Raw genomic sequence first — 21,279 nt, forward strand, 5'->3', positions numbered from 1 at the left:
TTAATTTACAACAAGAATTTCTACTTTAACAAGTGATTTAATTCCTTTAATGAATATTTTATTTTCGAATATTTCACAAATAATTAGGTAATAACTAATATACATTTTAAAATAAAGTATTAAATAATGAAATGTGGAATATTCTGGGAGATTTTCACACTTTATAAGTCAGAACTTTAAAACATGATTACATCAAAGTTAAAGAAATCTAATTGCCAAAAAGACTTCCTCAAAAAAGATAGCATTGTTCCATTATTATAGGAAAGTACTTCTGATAACATTTATTGTAGCATTATGCATTTCTTGAAAACATCAAGTTACTATCTATCTTAAACTATATCTTAATGTGTATAAAATATAGTCAAAATTATGTACAATAAATATATAGACGACTTCCAAAATTATTGCTTTTATATATAATAAATAAAGCAGTTTTGTGTGTTAGCTTCAAATAGCTGGCAAGTATGAATCATTAAATCTTTAAACATGTATTATTTATTTATTTTTCTCGCATTATTTTCTTAGCTCTTAATTTTCAGAGAGATGAAAAGTTTCAGTTTATAAGTAATTTTTTCAACATTTTGATGATTTTTTCCTTCAGGAAATTTAGTAAAAAATATGGCAAAGTTTTTTAAAAGTACTTTAAATAAATTCAATTTTTTAATCCAGCATATGTAAGAAATTTAATTTTAAATACATATTTTATATTAAAATTACTATACAAGATCATTTATCTTTTGATTTCCATAAGTGACTGTAACGATTCACATCAAAATCATCATCTATCTGTTCTTCATATATTATCTTCTTTTCTACTTTTCTTCTGTTCAAATGAATCTCCAATTCTTCTGGAGTTAATGTGCTTGTATCTAAAGGAAGCTTTTAAAAATAAAATAAAACTAATAATAAAATTTACATAATACTAAAACATAAATTACAAAATTACCTCTCCATTTTGTTCTATCATCAAATACCAGTAACAGAATAAATAGTATATAAGTAATTCCAGAAAATTCATGCAAGGAACTGAATTTAAGTAACAACCTAATTTAATTAATTTTTTCATATTTGGAATGTAACCTTAATATCTGAAACCAAGATAAGTGTGTGATTAAAGTGAAGGGGTTTTTTTCTTTCTTTCTTTTTTTTTTTTTTTTTTCTTTAGCTTTATAATTCATAACAATTTTCTTAATGTGAAACATGTACAAATCATGAATGAGTAGATTTAAACTATCAGGAGTGAAATCAAATAAAAATGGGAGACAATTAATAACCAGCCCACAGATAATAATGTAATTATATTTACTACAATTTAACTTTCTGATATTTGTTTGAACATTATTGATATTGTGTTAACTAAATTTTAGTTTCTCTAAGCATGATTTTATCCATAGTAAGAAGGAACATGTTATGCCCAACAAAAATAATTTAATATAGCAATGACTTTTTCTAAAGGTCTTTATGGCTAAGAAAACATTTACACACAACAACAACAAAGTATTAGGAGCAATTTGTTTTATACTTTTGATATATTTTTACAGATAAATTGCTTTAAAGAAATTTTAGTTTCAGAAAATTCATAACAGATTTTCTGGTTTAAAATGTGAAAATTAATTTTTTTATTCAATATATAACAACATAGTAATTATATCTTACTTTTACAGGGATATGTTTAATCCTATAACACTCAATAACATCTTAATTTTCATGATGTAAACAGGAGTTCATTTCCCAATTCAAGTGCTTACTAATAATCAAAACATTCATTTATTCCTGATTTCAATTTTTTTTTTTTTTTTTTTTTTTTTTTTTTTTGCATTTCTACAGTACATGCTTTTGTGTGAAAATTTTATCATTACCTTATTAATAGACTTTACGATGCTATTGCAAACACTGAAGGAAAGTTCAATATATTGTTATATCATTACAGAATAATTACCCTAAATTAGTTATATACAATTTTTGTATAAAACTGTGTGAGTTAAATAAGTGTGCTTATGAGGAACTTTTTAATGGAATTTATGTGATTCGTAAAACGTTTAGTCCATTTTCATGAAATATACTTTATATAAGTATAAATTTTCAGCCCAACACAGAATATGTTCAAAAGGAGTGTAGAGAGAATATATAATACAGCGACATCTTAGAAATCTACAAATGTGATACATAGATATATGAGTGTATATATACATAAAATCAAGTATTATGCTGTCATCAATTTTCCTATGAAAGGACAGACACTACCGAAAACATGCAAAACTGATTTTTAAGAATACAGTAGACTCCCGATTATCCACACCAGCCGCACAAAAGTTTTTTTTTTTTTTTTTCAAGCGTAAAGCAAAGAAAATAAAAATGTTCACAAAACTGAGCAAAAATCCCTCGGCCTTCTCGGAACCTTCCCCTCTGATGAGTAAGTGATTTCTTACTCACCCTTGCAACGCCCGCTCCAACGCCCTCTCTCGTCTTAATCTTACTGACACGTCCACTTCCTCCCAGTCGCCATTTTTAGTTTAAGGCTGATAGTGTTTGCGAATCGGTCGGAGTTAATTTCTTATCTTTTATTGTGTTCAGTGCTTGTGCTTTTTGGTTTTGTGTTTTTCATTACCAATTTAAAATGTCAGGAAAACTCAAAAATATTGTTCTTTTCTTCAGACTCCCTTTCAGCCATTCAAGCAATTTTTGCACATAATGTTGCAGAATAAAAAATGATTGAATCTTGCAGAAGAACGCTTTATCTTCTACTCTCAAAAGGGATGATTGTTGTGGTACAGTGGATCCCAACACATGTTGGAATTACTGGTAATGAATGGGCTGATAAACTAGCTAAAAAAAGGGAACTGAAATTTTGCAATCAAATAATAGTGGGGTACCTTTTACATCAATGAAAAGAATAATAAAAAATATCCCGAGAAAAAATTTTGAAGTTAAATTACTTGAAGGAATGGAAGTGGGAGGATTCGATTTGTAATATCTCAGACTCTCCCAGATCAATCACAGTTGTGGTGTTTCATTTAGAGACCAGATATGATATTCTCGCTAAACATCTGCACTGCATTGGTATCTATGGTAGTCCCTTGTTTACTTTGTGGAACCAGAATTTTGAGATGAACAGAGATAATTTGCTAAAATGTTCCTCAATGAAGGAAGAAAACATATAGTCAATATTGGCGGGCTAGAGAGTTGATGCATTTGACATCGAGAGACTAATTATTATTATTATTAATACAATGTAGTCACTTGTTATTCCATTTCCCAGTTTTGATGTAGTTTTTATAATGAGGTTAATTAATATTTTGTCTTTTGTATTTCTATTTTTTATTTTCATGTTCCAATCTCATATATCTTTGATGCATGGGGGCCAATGACATAAAGTGCCTTTGCAATAATAATAATAAAATACAAAAAGAAAAAAAAAAAAAAAAAAAAAAAAAAAAAAAAAAAAAAAACTAACTAACTAAAAACTGCACTAAGATGAGATACTCCTCCCTCAGAAAGCCACTTGAAAGAAACATAAACAAAAACACATGTGCATAAAGTGTGTATTTTAATTATGGCAAAGCACACGAGGGCTTTCTGCCTAAGGGGAGAGATGCCTTTGTGGAGGACTTTCTAAGGGAAACTGGCTCGTATACACGTTACACATGGGGAAAACCACGAAAACTTTTTCTGCAGTTGCTTATGGACAAACTTTAGAAGATTAAGCAAAGCAATCAATGAAACATGTGAAAACACTGCAGACAGGTGCTGTTTCACCTGCTCTATGATCTCAGAATTGCCACATACCAAATTCTATTTAGCCTAAATAATTTTATTTATTTATTTATTTATTATAAATTAATTTTAGCAGATACATTATTTTAACATATAAATGTTCTATGATATATAAAAAATTCTGAAGTCAAAAAGTAGCAAATGAAAATGATGAGTAGCAAAAATTTTGTGAAATCATACGCATATGAATTTTATCTCACAGGTTTGTTAAAAGTAATAAATTTGTGAAAAATCATACAGTCTGGCAACCAGTACTTACTGATGGCTGATCAAAGGACTTTCTCATGAACTTCCTTGAACCATCTCACTCATTTTTGCATTTTACTCTCCCCATACACTTCTCTTATATGGCGATGAATATAAGCAGCTTTCCTGTATCTTGCTGTTTAAGAATTGTATTGTAGAACTGATTGTATTTTACAACCAGCAAGGAATTAGATTTTCTTAAACATTTTAACCTCACACTGCAAAGTGTTCAAACTGTGCTTGAATATATGTGGCATAAGATTTTGCACAAACAATGTCAAAAACTTACTCACTTATTCTTAAGCATGCGTGAAATTTCAAATGGTATTTACAAAGAGATCTGACTTTTAAAATAATATATGTACATAAATATCACTGCATTAGAGTACTAAAATCTTGGAATTATTTTCAATGTAAAATAAAGTTCTAAAAATTTTTCATATATTACAAAGTGCCTAAAATAAATAAAAAAATTCTATACCATAAAAAGCAACACAACAAGGCATTAGCTGAATAGAACAAAATTGCATATGCCTTTATCTGACGACAGATTATGCAAATGATAAACTTTTGGAGGCCGGTGACTGACTAGCTAGAGTCGTTGTATGAAACAGGCTATTCCAATGGTAAGACAAAACTTCCATATAAATGTGTTTCTGTCAACTCAGGTGAACAGTACCAATGTATCCCAGATAAGTTCATGAAATGTATGTGCAGTTACCATTTGAAAGAGGATATGCAATTAGACTAGGGGAAGCAGAGTAGTCAAATCACAGGATTGCTAGACATCTGGATGGAAGTGATGCTGTCAGAAATGAGTGAACCTTGGCTGTAAAGAGCATCAAGAAAGTAGCAGTCAATGGAGAGTGATTACACAGTCGTGGTAGTTGAGTTAATGGCACATAACCAAAAAGGTTATATGGTCCAAACACAAGGTAGTTTATAAAAAACTTTCATCCCAAATAAATTTTATAAAACAGCAAATAGCGAAGTTATAAAATCTACATGAAATAATAAAGTGGTGAACACTAAAATGAATAGGTATTAAAACTCAGCAAATGATATGCAGCAAGCAGTGAAACACATTAAAATTACACTATAATAAAAGCTAAATAAATTAAATAATAATAACCTGTTTCTTTCAGGTGTAGAAATAAAATTTTTATTGGTGATTTATTTCCTGATTAAGCGATGACAGTGATTGTCTGATTGGCACTCACAGCTTCCGATGTGTCCTTATTAATGGTCTGACTGGGATACCAGCAACTGCAATGACCATTGACATGTGACTGAATGAACAGAGGACTGAAGTCACGGCAGCCACTGCTCTGATTGCTCTTCAAGACTGCACATCACCAAGCATGTTTGTAGAGATGCTGGGCCGAGGCCCAGCATCTCTACAAGATTGTATGCCCTGTAATGTTGCCCTTCCTTTAAAAGACACCTGGGCTTACATTTGAAAAGGATAATGCCTTACTGTACATGGAACACCATTCTATTGCTTGTCTTTGTGCTTCTCCAATTTCTTTCCTGGCCAGTGCAATTGCCAGATCTCTCCCAAATAGAGCACATTTGAGTTCGGATGAGCAGGCATCTCTGACCATCTTTGGATCATGGCAATGTAACTAGTCAGTTGGAATGTGTATGGCAAGCAGTCTTGCAGGAAAACATCCACCAGTTCTATGAGTTAATTCCCAACCAGATAACAGCCTGCATCAGAGTCAGAGGTGAATCAACAAATAATTTATTTTTTATTGCTCTTGTAACTGTATTTCCTGAATAAAACATTCAATTCTTATCATATTGTTAGCATTTTGTTTTTAATACATGCACATCACATCTATTATTTTCATCCAATTTGGACCAATCCTTGGTGCATTGCCTTTTTACGTCATAGAGTGTATGATTATATCAATCACGATGAATTTCACATTAATAACTTAAGTTGCACTAAATAAGAATGTATGATTGCAGGCATTGATATCAAAACAACATATCTAAATGAATTTTTTTTAATAAACAGAGAATCAGGAAGAACAACAAAATCCATTTAGAATATTTTAAACATTCAAAAAATATGACGAGGGAGAGATAGTAAAACTTTCTTTAGTAACGTAATTAAAAGCAGCACACTTACCTTAATGATTTTTCGTGGTTCATGATATCTGATAGCATATGATGATCCATCAGGATTTACAATGGTAGTTAGATACATTCTGCAGTATTTGTCTCGACCAATTTTGACTATACATGTCATATTTGAGTTATTCCTTACTTGTGAAAACAAACTAAAAAGCTTCCTGCAATATATAAAAGTTAACAAATGTAACTAAAAGATGAGAAAGAATTCTTGAACAATTAAATAACAAAATGTACACAAATTTGATTATAAACACATTACTGAGTAATCTATGAGATCTATAATTATAATGAAAATATGCATGTCTTTAAAAAAGAATGAGAAGCAGAAATGTTAAATACATTAAATCTAAATTTTATAGCAAAAAAAGTTGGGAAGATATGATGTCTATGACAACATGAATCACATTATAAATAACAGTAGTTCACTTGACAATATAAATCAAAGGTAGTCAACCTTTTTATACCTACCACCCACTTAATTAGTAACTGAATTTAGTATGACTGCAAAATAATGTTTTGAGTGCAGGTTGAGTAAAAAATATATAATTAAATTTATCCATTTATTTATACTTTGTGTATGACACAGACATAATTTATAAAAAAAAAAAAAAAAAAAAAAAAAAAAAAAAAAAAAAAAAAAACGGAGCCATATAAATATATGGAAACATTACAGTGCAGCAGGCATGGGAATGGCCAAATAGAGAACTTTCATATCGGTATATTTGTATACATCTGCATATGGGTGAATGTGTTTTGATCACCTTCCTTAATTTTCATCATTGGATGAAACCCTCTAACACCCACAATGATAATTTAAATAGCCCACTAGCATCCCTGATATAAATCAAGATAATTTACAGCAAAACAAGTCACATGGTAAAGCTAATTGACTTTATATAGAATTGTCATCTGCTAATACATAAATTATGAAATAATTTTCCCAGATTTTGGGCTAGTTAGACTAGCATCCTTTGAGGATGATGCCATAGAATGATTTACAGCAGTAATTGTAAAATGATTTACAGCAGTAACTGTTAGGAAGCTGTGATACATTTCAAAACTCACCAGTCGCTATAGAGCAGATGTGAGGAACACTTTTTACCATGAGAGACCACATTTAAATTAAGTATTTTAGGAGGCCGCATAAATTGATATACCTCCTGTAAAATTATTATAGTTTTATTACTTTATAAACATTAAGTCATTTCTTAAAATAAAAATTTACAATACAAAATAATTTTGCATTCACATATGGCTAACAACTTATTATAACATTAATCTTTAAATTTTTAACAAATAAATAATAATAATAACAAATAAATTTTTAACAAACAACTACAGTAAGACACAGCTTAACGCCAGTCTGTTTAACGCTATTTCAGTTTAACGTATTTTTATTGGAATAGTGAAATTCCCTGAAAATTGCACGTAGCACTGGGCTTCCTCCGAATCAAAAATAATTTACCTGCATTACTTCTCTAGTGTTATACAAAACACATTTTAATTATTTCAATCATTTATTGCTGTTATTGTAAGTATAAGTTTATGTAATGTAATGATTGATATAGTGATAAATATTACAATTTTTAGTTTTTAATATGGGTAATAATAAGAAACACGAAAATAAAGCAACAAGAAAAAGCATTTTGCTAGAAACTAAAATGCATGTGCTTATAAGATTAGATAGTGGTGAACGTCAATGTCAAATCGGTGTTGCATTAAACTTTTCAACTTCAACAATAAGGACAATTCTCAAGAATAAAGAAAAAATAGTGTCATCAGCAACTACAACTATAAAAACCTCTGAAGCTATAATAACCGTTCTAGAAATCATACAACAGAGGAGCTGGAAAAACGACTTTCTATATGGATTGACCACGAAATTGAATGTAATATGCCACTAAGCCAAGCTATTATAATGGAAAAAGCAAGAAGAATTTTTAATCACATTCAGATTGAAACAGGTGACACAACTGAAACTTCATTGCAAGTTGAGGATGGTTTAATAGATTTAAACATCAAAGTAATCTTCATAACATACAGATTACATGAGAAGTAGGTGGAGATATAAAAGTGGCAGCTGAATTCCCAGTGACATTAAGAACAATAACTGAACGAGGAAACTATTATCCTCTAGAATTAGTTTTTAATGTGAATGAAACGGGCCTATTTTGGAAAAAAATGCCAAAACATAAATTTTTATCTTGTGAAGAAAAACATGCACCAGGATTTAAAGCTACGAAAGATCACTTGACACTTCTCCTGAATGCTAATGCCAATGAAGACTTAATTTTGAATTTAAAGCCACTTCTTGTTTATCATCCCCAAAAAAACCAAACAGCTATGAAATATATATCAAAATCAACTTTACCTATAATTTTGAAGTTAATAAAAAATCATAGATAACTAAAAATTTTCCAGAATTGGTTCACTGAACATTTTTGCCCATCTGTTAAATGCTATTGGGAAATCAAAAAATTTGAATCAAAAGCACTACTTTTAATGGATAATGCTCCAAGACACTTAAAGAATTTATCTGACTTAATAACATGTATTCCAGTCGAAGTGTTTTTCTTGGCATCTAGCACAACTGGATTAATCCAACAGATAGATCAAGGTGTTATATCAAATTTTAAAGCTTAATACCTGCTACCAATTTCAAACATTTGTCCAAATGTTTGAAAAAAAAAAAAAACAGATAGTGAAGATAAACAATGAATAAGAGATTTTTCGAGGAACTATAATAGCATGGATGCTATAGAAAACATAAATCTTTCTTGAAATGAGGTAATGGAAAATGGAAAAATGTTTGAAATGAATGTGGGAAAACATTTGGCCAGATTTAAATAAGAATGATGACACTAGAGATTCTGTTGTTGATATGAACAAAATAATGGAATTAGCGAAACAAACAGGTTTAGATGAAGTAACTGTAAAAGATCTTGAAGAAATTTTGCAAGAAACAGCAGAAAGTCTTTCTAATGTTGAGCTGAAGGAATTAGCAGACCAAGAACATCACAAAAATATTGAAAGTAGTGATTCTGAAAAAGAGCAAAAAGAACTTTCTACAGCATTTCTAAAAACCAGTTTGACCACGATAACAGAAATTATGGACCAATTTATTGAAAATGACGCACATTTTAATAGAAGTTCAAAAGCAAGACGGGATGTCACGGATGTCTTGTCCCCTTATCAACAACTTCTTATGGAGTGCAAAAGAAAAATGCAAATGACATTAGATATCTTCTTGATTTAAAAAAAAAAAAAAAAAAAAAAAAAAACCTGAATGATCTAAAGGATGGAATTTTACTGTACATATATTTAAATACTGTTTCAAATAAAAATAATAAAGTATTTTTGAATAAATTTATTACACTACAAAGAAAAACAATAGAAAATTAATATTAAATTAAAAAATAAACAGCAACAGTATGTTAAATAATATTAAATTCCGATGGGAAATTTAATTTAGTGGGATATCTGCATCTGTTTCTTGCCTGGAATTAATTTAATATTTGTATTAACTTCCTAACACATAGCCTTAGTAGATCCTCTAAATCAGCATCTGTAATTAGCATTCTTAAACTAGTTTTAATTTTTGTCATGAGAGAAAATGTTGTCTGGCAGCAGTAAGTACTTCCATAGCAGGAAAAGTAAAGGTGTGCATCCTCTTGTAGGCATGGATATTCAACAACATTTTCCCAGATTTCTAAGGGGTCCTTTCTTAGCGTCAAAAAGAGATTTGAGGATATTAGCTTCTTGCAACTCAAATAACTCTTTATAGTTCCATAGGAGCTTTGGATGTGGTTCAAATGCCAGTTCCATAGCAGAAGTGTGCTCGTCAAAGTCTGAAAATCTAGCAGTACCTTCTTCTTTTAAAAAAACTCTAAGACACCTACATGTTCATTGAATGTTTTATTTTGACATTTTTGCTAGCTCCGGGAAGTGTTCTGCAGATATATCCGAGCAAGAGAGCAATGTTTTGAAAAATATAATTTTTTTTTAAATGCTTGGATCTTTTGCCACATTTCATATATATGCTTCATATTCTTGCAGATAAATATTTAAATTGTTTTGTTTTGTCATATTATGAGAAAAAATACAGTGTTTCTGCAAAATGCTTCATCTGATAGATCACATAGTTTACCCTGTTCTCGTTAAAAAGTTAAAACTTTTATCAAAATCTGTCCTGTTAATAGCCAGTGAACCCTGTAATAGTACGATAGATAAATATTGTATGTTTCCTCATCTAAATTTAGCATAAATTTGAAACAACGCATTGCATTTGTGCAAATATAGTTGACAATCGAAATAGTTTTATCCAGAGTGTCTTGTAAAATGGTTATTTTTGTGCAAAGATTTTTCTGATTCAAAATGCAGTGAAATGATATCAATTTTTCAAGTTTTTTTTTTAATAAAGCAATGAATCGTTCTTTTTTACCTCTCATGGAAGGTGGGCCATTGGTGCAGATATTGACTAAATTACTGACATTTAATTGAAATCGATGGTATACCTCTCTGAAGTTTTTAAAAAAATGTCAACTCCGTGAGTTCTTCCAGTTAGTGTACCCAGTGCAAGAAGTTCTTCGTAACATTGAAACTCTTTTGTTAAAGCATGAATAAAATACATGGTGAGATCGAAAAGTAAGGTGACTGATGTCATAATAATAACTGTATTATATATTTACATACAAATACAACACTTCCTTCAAAGTAGTTCCTGCTGTCTATAGTACACTTCTGACAATGTTCATACAAATTTTGGAAACTTTTAAAAAAGTCCTCCTTACAGAGTGTGTTAAGTTCCTTGGTAACAGCAGCTTGAATGTCTGAGATGCTTGAAAATCAGTGTCCCTTTAGTGCCAATTTTAGTTGTGGAAAGAGGAAAAAGGTCTGCTGGCGCAAGATCTGGGGAATAAGGAGGGTGAAATAACTCCATAACCTTTTGCTATGCAAGGAAACCATCTAACACATATTGCAGTATCATGCTAGAAACCACATGCCTGATGCAGCAAAATGGGGCCGAACATGATGAATGCGAGCCAGGAGGCACTTCATAACATGGCAATAAAATTCACCATTAACTGTTTGACCCTCGGTACACATTCTTTATGGATAATTCCCTGTGCGTCGAAAAAGGTAATCAACATTGCCTTAACCTTTGATTTTTCGAAACGAAACTTTCTCGATTTCAGAAATGAGGGACTGCACCACTCCATGCTTTGGCGTTGTGTTTGTGGATCATACGTGAAACACCACGTTTTATCTCCTGTGACGATTGACTGCAAAAACATGTCATCTTTATCAGCTGCATTGATGAAGTCGCCACAGGAGTCCAATCGCTGCTGTTTTTATTCATCACTTAAGTAATGAGGGACACACGTCGCACAAAGTTTCCGTTTGCCCAAATCCTGCGTCAATACTGTTCGGACGATTTCACGAAGATTCAATTTGTTTGCCATTATTCAGATGGACAAACTGCGATCTTGTAGAAATAACTTTCTAACTCTTTCAACATTTGCTGTCATTCTGCTGGTCAGTGGTCTTCCACTGCAATGCTCATCCTCCACGTTTTCATGGAAAAGTTTGAACCACTGAAATACTGTCTTGCAAAATAAAGTTTCTTCGCTATACACACTTCGAAGCATTTCCAAGGTTTCTGTAGCAGTTTTACCCATTTTAAAACAGATTTCAGATTTGTTTTCTGCTCCATTATGCAATGCACTCACAAATTCACGTTTAAGTGACTGCACGAACAAACACAAAACTTTGCAAATAACCCTGAACTTCAATGCTGCATACCGAAGATCATAACGTGCATGTACCAGATCGTCGGGCTGTTCTCATTTTCGAAAGGATGGGTGAATCACCTTACTTTTCAGTCTCACCTCGTATAAAACTTGTGCTGAGTCAGTTTTATCAATGCTTTCATCTAAAGCAATTGAAAAATAAACAGCTTCATTTTGTATAATTGTACAAAGTAGCTCAGTTGCATTTTCAGCTAATTCATGCTGCAAATGTGTTAAAATTCTTCTTGAAAGAGGTAACTGTTTGTATTTATCATTTTTTTCTGGATTTAACATACCTACAATACATTCTTTAATTATTTCTATTTTATTAAATTGTCTGCTTCTTTTTCCAAGTATATGTGCTATTTTGTAAGTAACAGCAACTGCAGTGTCATTTTTGTTTTTACAAAAGCATTAAAAGATGCTTATTGTTGGTGCATAGTATTTTTAAGAAAGCACATACTTGCCAAAAATACACAACAAAACTGTGTTTCAGTAAAACATCAGAATAAGTCAAGCATGCTCAGATAACTACAAATCACCAATCTATAACATAAGGGGAATGCTGAGGGAAGCAGAGGGAGAAAGCACTATCTGCCTCTCAGAACAGCCACTGTCACAATGTCTGACAGGTGGCAGTTACTATAGCAACAGGGTTAGTGTATTTCAAGTAAGGGTGAGCTATGGTCAAAAATAAGAAAAAAATAGAATTTCTATAGTTGGACATTGGAAAACTGAAAGTGTGCTAGAATGGCAATAATTTCAGACTATGAAAGACCGCTAGAACTGCAACACTGTAGCATTCTAATTCATGTTATGTTCAACAGATGGTAGCACATTATTTAATTCTATTAATTTTCAAATTGCAAAATCTATATAATTAAATATTAATTAATACAGAGGACAGAGCTAAAGGCTTCACACGAAACTCAAGGAGGCCGCTTGTTCCTCACCTCTGCTATAGAAAATTATTTGAAAATCAGCTATGACTGCCCGAATCTGTAATGAATTCTAACGTACAACAGTATTCACAACAAATTGATATGTATGGATTATTACAAGCAACAAAATATTTATAAATCAAACATTATCACAACAAAAGTGCAATAAAAGTTACACTTTTGTTGCACTTTTCCCACATGAATATAGTTACTCAGAAGAAAACAGAGTCTCACAGATGAAAATAACTGAACTTGAATCTTGCTATAATGAATTTGGCTAATAATAGATGAAATTCTCAGCCCCATCCAGTTTCTTCTACTACACCCTTTAACAATATGACTGCCCCATGCAGGTGCAGATCTTGGTGAATGTTATATGCTGCTGAATTTAATTATGGAATTTTTCTCTTGGATTGCTTGGCTCCCACAGAGCAAATTATGAATTGTCTTGTTTATCTAGGCATTTCTAATATTAATTTTGGCTGAAAGTTTTTTCTTTAGGTGTATATATTTGATTTGCATTACAAGGATAGATCTGGTAGACACAGCACAGGCACAACATTATTAAACAGTCTGATAATGGAGTTTTGGGCCAAGAAACTAACCGAACCCAGTGGATAGCTGCCCCATTATCAGTGGAAAAGAAAAAACACACATTTGTAACATCCTGTGCTGACTATATTGTGGCAACAGCTTGGTATGCAAGTTCATATAATGAATATAACATTGCCTCCATTCATAAACCTGTAACTACAGAATTTAATGAGAAAGGCACTGAAATGTTTGACTGACCTACACAAATCTTGAAACCAACTTTACTTAATCTTTGTGACATCTATACGTCTTTGGTATTTACCAATATTTTCTATACCTTATTTAATTTATAAAACAAGTTAAAAAGCAATCTAAATTTAAATAAACGTATTTGTATTTTTCAAGTTTTGGAATGAGGAAGATGATCATCTAGCAATGATGAAAGAGCTGCATGGGGTGAAAAAGATTGAGAACCACTGCTAAGGTTGACCATGCCCACATGAATATAGTTGCTCAGAAGAAAACAGTCTCACAGAAAAAAATAATTAACTGAACTTGAACCCTGCTATAATGAATTTGGCTAATAATAAATCAACTTCTCAGCCCCATCCAATTTCTTATACATTTAATGAATTTTATACTATTATAGTGAACTTCCAAGAATATAAAAATCAGATATAATGAAGTGTATTTGTCATATTTTATCCAGAATTCTGCAAGTTTTGAAGAAAAAGTTACTAACTCTTAAAATCATTCCCATTCAGGATGCTATATAATTCACATTCAGTCCACACAGGAAAACACATTTACATTACTTTCACATACTTTTCCCTGTACTCTAAACAAAGGCTCTGCATGATATGTGCGAAGCCAATTTTTTTCCAGATATCGATTCTACTACTCAAATTATGCCAAACTGCCAAGGTCTGCAAAATCGCATGAGTAGTTTTTAAAAAATTAGCTCTAAAAATTTTAGCTTCTTAATGTTAATTGAATTTGATACATATTTATTAATATCTCTTTTTTATTAAACTTATTTGATTCTTTCTTTCATATTTCGAAATTTAGATTCATTCCAAATAAAATTTGTCCATTTTTTGTGATTTATTTTTAAAATTTGTATTTTTAAAAAATGTTTATAAATTTTTCACAAAAAATTTTAATTATAACCTATAAAAGGAAAATAGGTTGCTATAAAATAAGAAGTTTGCCAAAATTCTTGGCTCAAACTGAAAAAAACTCTGCCAAGGTAAATTTTTAAATTTCTCACCAACAATTACAAAATTTAATATTTAGGCCTAATTTGAGTTGTAGAATCAAAATATGGAATACGATGCTAAGCAATTTGGTTGATCTTTACATTACGGTAACTTGGCGATTTTTTAGCGAAAATTTGGCGACCAACTCCCTTACAGCAACCCTCTATTTTTTTTTTCCCCGCCGCCATTTTGTCTTCACGAAGTAAAGACATGTTTCTTTTCTTCTTATCTACTGAACACTTCTTCCAACAATCTACTAGCCGAATTACACTTATGCTAGAAATTTTATCAAACAAAACTGCTTAATCATGACAAATATTCACTGCAAAATTCGGAAAAAGTGCACAATACCATACACCTTACGCGTTTTTCAAAGTAACACATACACATAAACCATGTACACGTCGACTTATTTTTACTTAAAAAAACATCCCAGAATTGCACAAAAATGGCATTGCGCACACTCTTCACTATATTCATGTACACTGCTTTTTTCTCATAAATTCGAAAAATTTCACGAAAATACATGACAATTTTCTCAATCTTTAAACCCGGTAAAAAGAACATATATGAAATTACCTGATCGCGAAAAAGTATTTACCCTTTACAAATATGAACATTTCCACATATAAAATAAATAAAATATCCAAAAACTTTTACCTCTAAATCATCTATTACATTATACACGTCACCAACGAATTCATACATGAAGCATTACAAATATTTATTATCAAATATTTAAATTATTTCCATGCACATTTATTTCAACTTAAACATACACCAAATTCCTACAAGTATAAAATTCACAAAATAACTATCATTTCATTAAAATATAATTAAATTCAAAAACACCACTTAAAATATACATGAGCACATACATTCAATTAATAAAAATTACCTTACAATCCTAATTACTTTAAACTAAATCATTGCTAATAACAATTTTCCCAATAATACCAAATTCCTTTCCACCTTACATTTCCAACAATGCATAAAAATAATTAAAAATACTAACTTACCTAATCTCCTTCAGAATCTTCATTACGTGGCGGATACACTTTTCTTCATTCTCTTTCAGAATCTTTAAAATCATACTTATCTTTCAAAGCAAGATACCAGGTAAAATAAATAACATGATAAAACATGTTTATTTCTCTCTCACACAACCTTAAAAAACATTTTTTACTATCCTTTTCAATACCACTAAATACCCATTTCGAATTCACTTTACTTATGGCCATGGGATCCAAAAATTCACAAACACTATTTCACACAACACAGAATAAAGCCAAATACAAAATTTCCAGATTTTTTCCCGATTTCCCCCCTTTTCCGATTAAAGAACCGTAATTCGTCCATTAATATCACATGACATATCCCATGATCTCTCATTTCCCCCACACAAAATAATGCGTAATCGGAACTCAGTACTGCTCACATTATTACCAAAGTCCCAGGTAGTAATCTTTATCGCCTCCAAAATGTCGCCAAAATACCAGTTACCGTAATGTAAAGATCAACCAGCAATTTTTTATGTTAGTAATTGAATAATTAAAGAGTATGATAATCTTTTATGTTGATATTACGCTTGGCGATGATGACAGATTTCAGTTGAATGCGTTAAAAAATGTTGACGAGGAAAAATTTACCAAAAATTTATTTCCATATGCTAAAAATAAAATTTGTTGATGATACTCACAGATCCAAAGTTTACATTTAGGGCTATTTGAATTAAGAATAACTGATTTGTTATTCACATAAACCCAGAACCAGCGCCAGGGCTCGTATGGCCGCACCAAGTCACAGAATTTAGAATTCACAGAGAATGCACCAGGCGGTAAGATATCTAGCACCGGCCCTCAATAAGGCTTAAGTATATGTCAGAATTTATTGATTCAGAACTCTGATAAGCCTTAAGCATGTGCAAGAAATAGACATAAGTATAATGACTCATGATGCATAGCCAAATATGTATAGTGAAGGATAGCTAAATTTGATGATAATAGCCACTAATTTTAAAGGTTTTCGGATATCACAAAGCAAAGGCGAAAAACGGAAAACCTTGTTGTTATTTGCCCAGCTCATGATGCATAACCAAATATGTATAGTGAAGGATAGCTAAATTTGATGATGATAGCCACTAATTTTAAAGGTTTTCGGATATCACAAAGCAAAGGCGAAATTTTCCAATTAACGGATTTTGTCAGGAAATGTGGAGAAGTGGTAATAAATGAAGATCATATAAAAAAAGTGTTTCATTGTGATGACAATACTTCTCAATCTCATCAATCAATTGATGAATGGTGAAATCTGTAGTATAGTTCTATATCCAGAAAATAATGCTACTGATAGTGAAGAAAGTGACAGAGAAGTCACTGAAAACGAGAAAATTTCAATTGACAAGTTAGTCGGAATTCTCGAAACAGCAGTTACAGGACTTCAACGAATGTAACTGAAAAAGAGATTATGTCTATCTACAGAATTAAAGAGAAAGTATTAGCACAGAAAAGAAACAACTTAAACAACTTATATTGAAAGAAATGTTTAATAAGGTAAACAAATAAATATTAAGCAATTTTTTTTTTGTAAATTTTGATACTCTTTAGTTCATAAATCATGATTTCATATTTTTAATTTTATAATTTCTACATGCCATCTAACTAGATTTAAACTGATGATCTATATCCGGAATCGTCAAAGTTCCGGAGATTCCAGACTTTGTACTGTACAACCAGGGACAATTTGAACTATCTCCTAGTTTTTGGGTGAAATTGTAATTCCAATAAGTCACCAAATGTTAGAGTAGACTGAAGGGTACCCCTTGTATTATTGTGAAGTTGTTGTTTCATTTATGGTAACCTGAGTAGTTGAATGTTCTATAAATATACTTTTACCTAAAATTGGGTGCTCTTTTGACTTTTTTAAGTGAAAATATATCAATGTGTACATGGAAAAACTCAAGAGAGTGCGCAATGCCAAGTTTGTGATTTTTTTTAAGTAAAAATAGGTCAATGTATACATAGATACCAAGTTTGTGCAATTCTTTGACTTGTTATTTTGTCTTTGTGTAGCGGCGATTTTTCACTACACAAAGACAAAATAACAAGTCAATGAATTGCACAAACTCGGTATTCATGTACCACCAAAAATCGCCAAGGGTTACCCATAAATATACTTTAACCAAATAAGTTGAGGTCCAGTACTTTATTTTATTATTTAACATTTTTAACACAAAGACAAAATAACAAGTCAATGAATTGCACAAACTCGGTATTCATGTACCACCAAAAATCGCCAAGGGGTACCCATAAATATACTTTAACCAAATAAGTCGTCTAGTACTTTATTTTATTATTTAACATTTTTAATAACGTATTACATTTTTATTTAACTCTTTATATCTTATTCAGAAGTCAAACAACTTTATATCTTCTTGAATTTTAATTAAAATTATTCAAATTCATTAATTATTTATTTATTCTTCATGCTCTTTGTTGATGGTCTTCTATAGTGCTCTAGTACTTCTAATTTTAGAAATTAAGCCCTGTTCATGTCAAAGCACCATTCTCAATAATTTTAACTACATTGGTCATCTACTTTTTAAAGTAACCAATAATTACCAACATTGCCCTTTCTCTGACATTAATAGATACAGACGTCATTTTTAATATTAGAACTCAAATTTATTTTATGCTTTTGTTTGCATGTGCAATGTCTTTTTTTTTTTTTTTTTTTCTTTTTTTGTATAATTAATTTGGCAACATTCATATGTAGTTTTAGAAACACTGTTCTAAAGAAATTGAAATGTAATGTTATCGCTTGTGTTTGCTTCACACTCTGTGAAGGAAATAAATGCTTTCCTGGTTGTACAATGTTGAACAAATTAAGCTTTAATGTGCTTTGCATCACTGAATGAATAATGCTATAATAAGTACAGTATTTGATATTTTAAAATGCAATCAAGCTGCTGCCTTAGGTTTCTTTGATATAACTTTTGTTTGTGTTAGCAATCATTATTTTGAAATCTGAATTCATATATTTCAAAATTTCTGCTAATTGATCCACACAGGCCTGCCCCCTTAACCTTGGATGCCTTCAAGAGTAGCTTTCTAGGAAAAGCATGCTGTGGCTACCTACCCAATGAGGAATACTTCCATCGAAAAATTTCTATGGAAAATTTATTCATTCACATTGCACAAGAAAAAGAATTAGGAAATCCGGTCTGCCAATAAGAAGTTTTCGGCGCTTTTGCACCGCTGGACTACTAGTGACCATCAGCATTTAGAGTTTCTTATATAAAGTTTTGTTTTTGGATTTAACAGCAACATTTCAACTTAGTTTGGTTTGATTTATTTAATAACGGCAAAGCCCTCAAAGGTTATCTGCCTAAAAGGAGGGATGCCTTACTGGAAGACTTTCTAGGGGGGGGCTGGCTCTATTTCAAGTTAGTAAAATCATTCTTCCTACATCTTTCTTTGTTCATCATTTTTGTTAATCGGAACACAAAAAAATAATTCAATTCACCTTTAACTTTTATAAAAATTAATTTATAAAATGAGTTAATGTGATGAAATTATTTAAAATGAAAAAAAAAAAAAAAATTACACTATGCCTATCTACATATTACACTGCGTGCACTTATTTTATAATGTATTTTCTTAATAATTCTTAAAACTTCATCACCTTTGTATGAAATGAGCAGACATGGCAGAAAATTAAAACAGTCCACTGGGACACAATCAACTGCCAAATAATTCCAGAGTATAATTTACTTTCATTGAATTTTGCCAAAAATGCTATCCTTTGCACACATTTTACCGAAACAGACAGACAGACAAAGTAGACAGATGTCTTGTTTTGCACCCGCTAAGTCTTTCTGCACCGATGGGCGAAAAATCAAGCATAGGTGCGAAGGAAAGGTATATAGAAAGAGGGGCAATTTCGCATTTGAGGAGAGTAAAAAGGAACTTCGTACATCTTGTACGAGTTCAAAAGGCCAGGAAGAAAAGATGGGACAAAATAAAATTTAAAATAAATGGCCCAAAAATAATAGAGGGAAAAAAAAAAAAAAAAAAAAAAAAAAAAAAAGGGCCTATAGAATGAAAAGGAAAAGAAGTAGGAAATATCCTAAAATACGATTGTGTCCATGAGTGTAGTTAAAAGGAGAAGAAAATGTCTTCATTTACAATAAATAGTGTCTCACATGTGTGTTTGTGTAGTGAGTGTGTTTGGTAATGGTGAATAGATGTGTTACTGGGGAAAAAACAATTATTGACGGTGTTAAAATGCTTCGTATCAAGGTATTTAGCATGGAATATAAAGTAATATGTACGCTTGCATCCTGAGATATCAACAAAGGTCATCAAACAAAAGTATACATTAATTTAACCAAAGTAACTTATGCTACTTTCATTCTCAACATTTTCATACATTTTTCAAAAAACAGCATCAGACTAACAACAGAGAACCATATACAATATATACAATACAAGACCACAATCGCACACACCAAATATATATATATATGTGTGTGTGTGTGTAAATTACTGAGTATATGCATTAAAAACACAAATTAAACATTTATTAATTTAACTATCATAATTTATTACAAGATTAATTATTTTACTATAATAATTTATTACTAGTTAAATAATGTTAGTATAACACAATGAGGCACACTGTTATTGATATAAGCTCATAGTTCTAAGAATTCATTTAATGCGGTGAAGAATAAACCATCCCTTACATATGGACATTTAACAGATAGCAAAGAACAGTATGAGAAAAAATCGGTGAGGTATAATATTATTTAAAGGCGAAACTATATTCAAGCGATCTAGAAAGAAATGAGAATCCAGAAGATCCGAGAGGGAAATAGCGCGATGCCCAAATTATCCCTCTCATCCCCAAATTTTCCCTCTCTCGAGATTCCTTAAGGGTTTTGTAAGTGTTGACAGACGTGAACTGATAACGCTGGCGTCTGTTTGGAGTTGATACACAAAGGAAGCCACAAGCAATGGCAATTTCAAGTATTTTTTAATGCTTTAAACTGATGAAAAATTAAGATTAATTGATTTAAATGCACTTATTTAAAGAAATTTGATTTAGTTTAGATGAAAGAAAAGTACTTATCTTAAAATTCCAGGCTTTTGGAGTATATCCTTACATTGTCCGCTGTTTTATTCTCGTCAACATCGGAGCCGAAATTCATTGGAATGATATAGGTGTTGTAGGGGAAAAAAACATTTTTCAAAGAAATTTAATTGATAATCACCAAGAGGAAAGGAAATATTTCCACTTTTTTACGGAGCGCAGCGATCGTGCTGCCGCTTGCCTCGGTGATCGCAGACTTCCATTTTACCGAAATCAACCGAAATAAACAAACAATATGCGTATTGTCAATGCCATCAGACGCAATCATTATTCCGCACAAATATGTACCTGTGGCTCAGTACGTTTTAGCATCTTTAGATATATCTATTACTAAGAATAGCAAAAAATAGTTCCCTCCACCCATGTTTTGATTTGATTTATAATGCCTTTTGGACTTTGTCACAATAGAGAGATTGTATTTCTCGTTCTTGGTTTATGTCA

General features: G+C 31.1%; 1 protein-coding gene across 1 annotated transcript; it reads right to left on the reverse strand.

Moving 5' to 3' along the window:
- Positions 1–36: 36 nt before the first annotated feature.
- On the reverse strand, positions 37–19,528 carry mRpL55 (mitochondrial ribosomal protein L55). The gene is made up of 3 exons (XM_035377908.2): positions 19,369–19,528; positions 6,158–6,320; positions 37–879 (listed from the first exon to the last, which is right to left on the reverse strand). The coding sequence occupies exons 1-3, from the start codon at positions 19,389–19,391 to the stop codon at positions 727–729; spliced, it is 339 nt and encodes a 112-aa protein (XP_035233799.1). The 5' UTR covers positions 19,392–19,528; the 3' UTR covers positions 37–726.
- Between the last annotated feature and the right edge of the window lie 1,751 nt (positions 19,529–21,279).

Source organism: Stegodyphus dumicola, chromosome 5, assembly GCF_044657685.1.
Source record: "Stegodyphus dumicola isolate Sdum_Otavi_A_Nest chromosome 5, ASM4465768v1".
NCBI classification, from domain to species: domain Eukaryota; kingdom Metazoa; phylum Arthropoda; class Arachnida; order Araneae; family Eresidae; genus Stegodyphus; species Stegodyphus dumicola.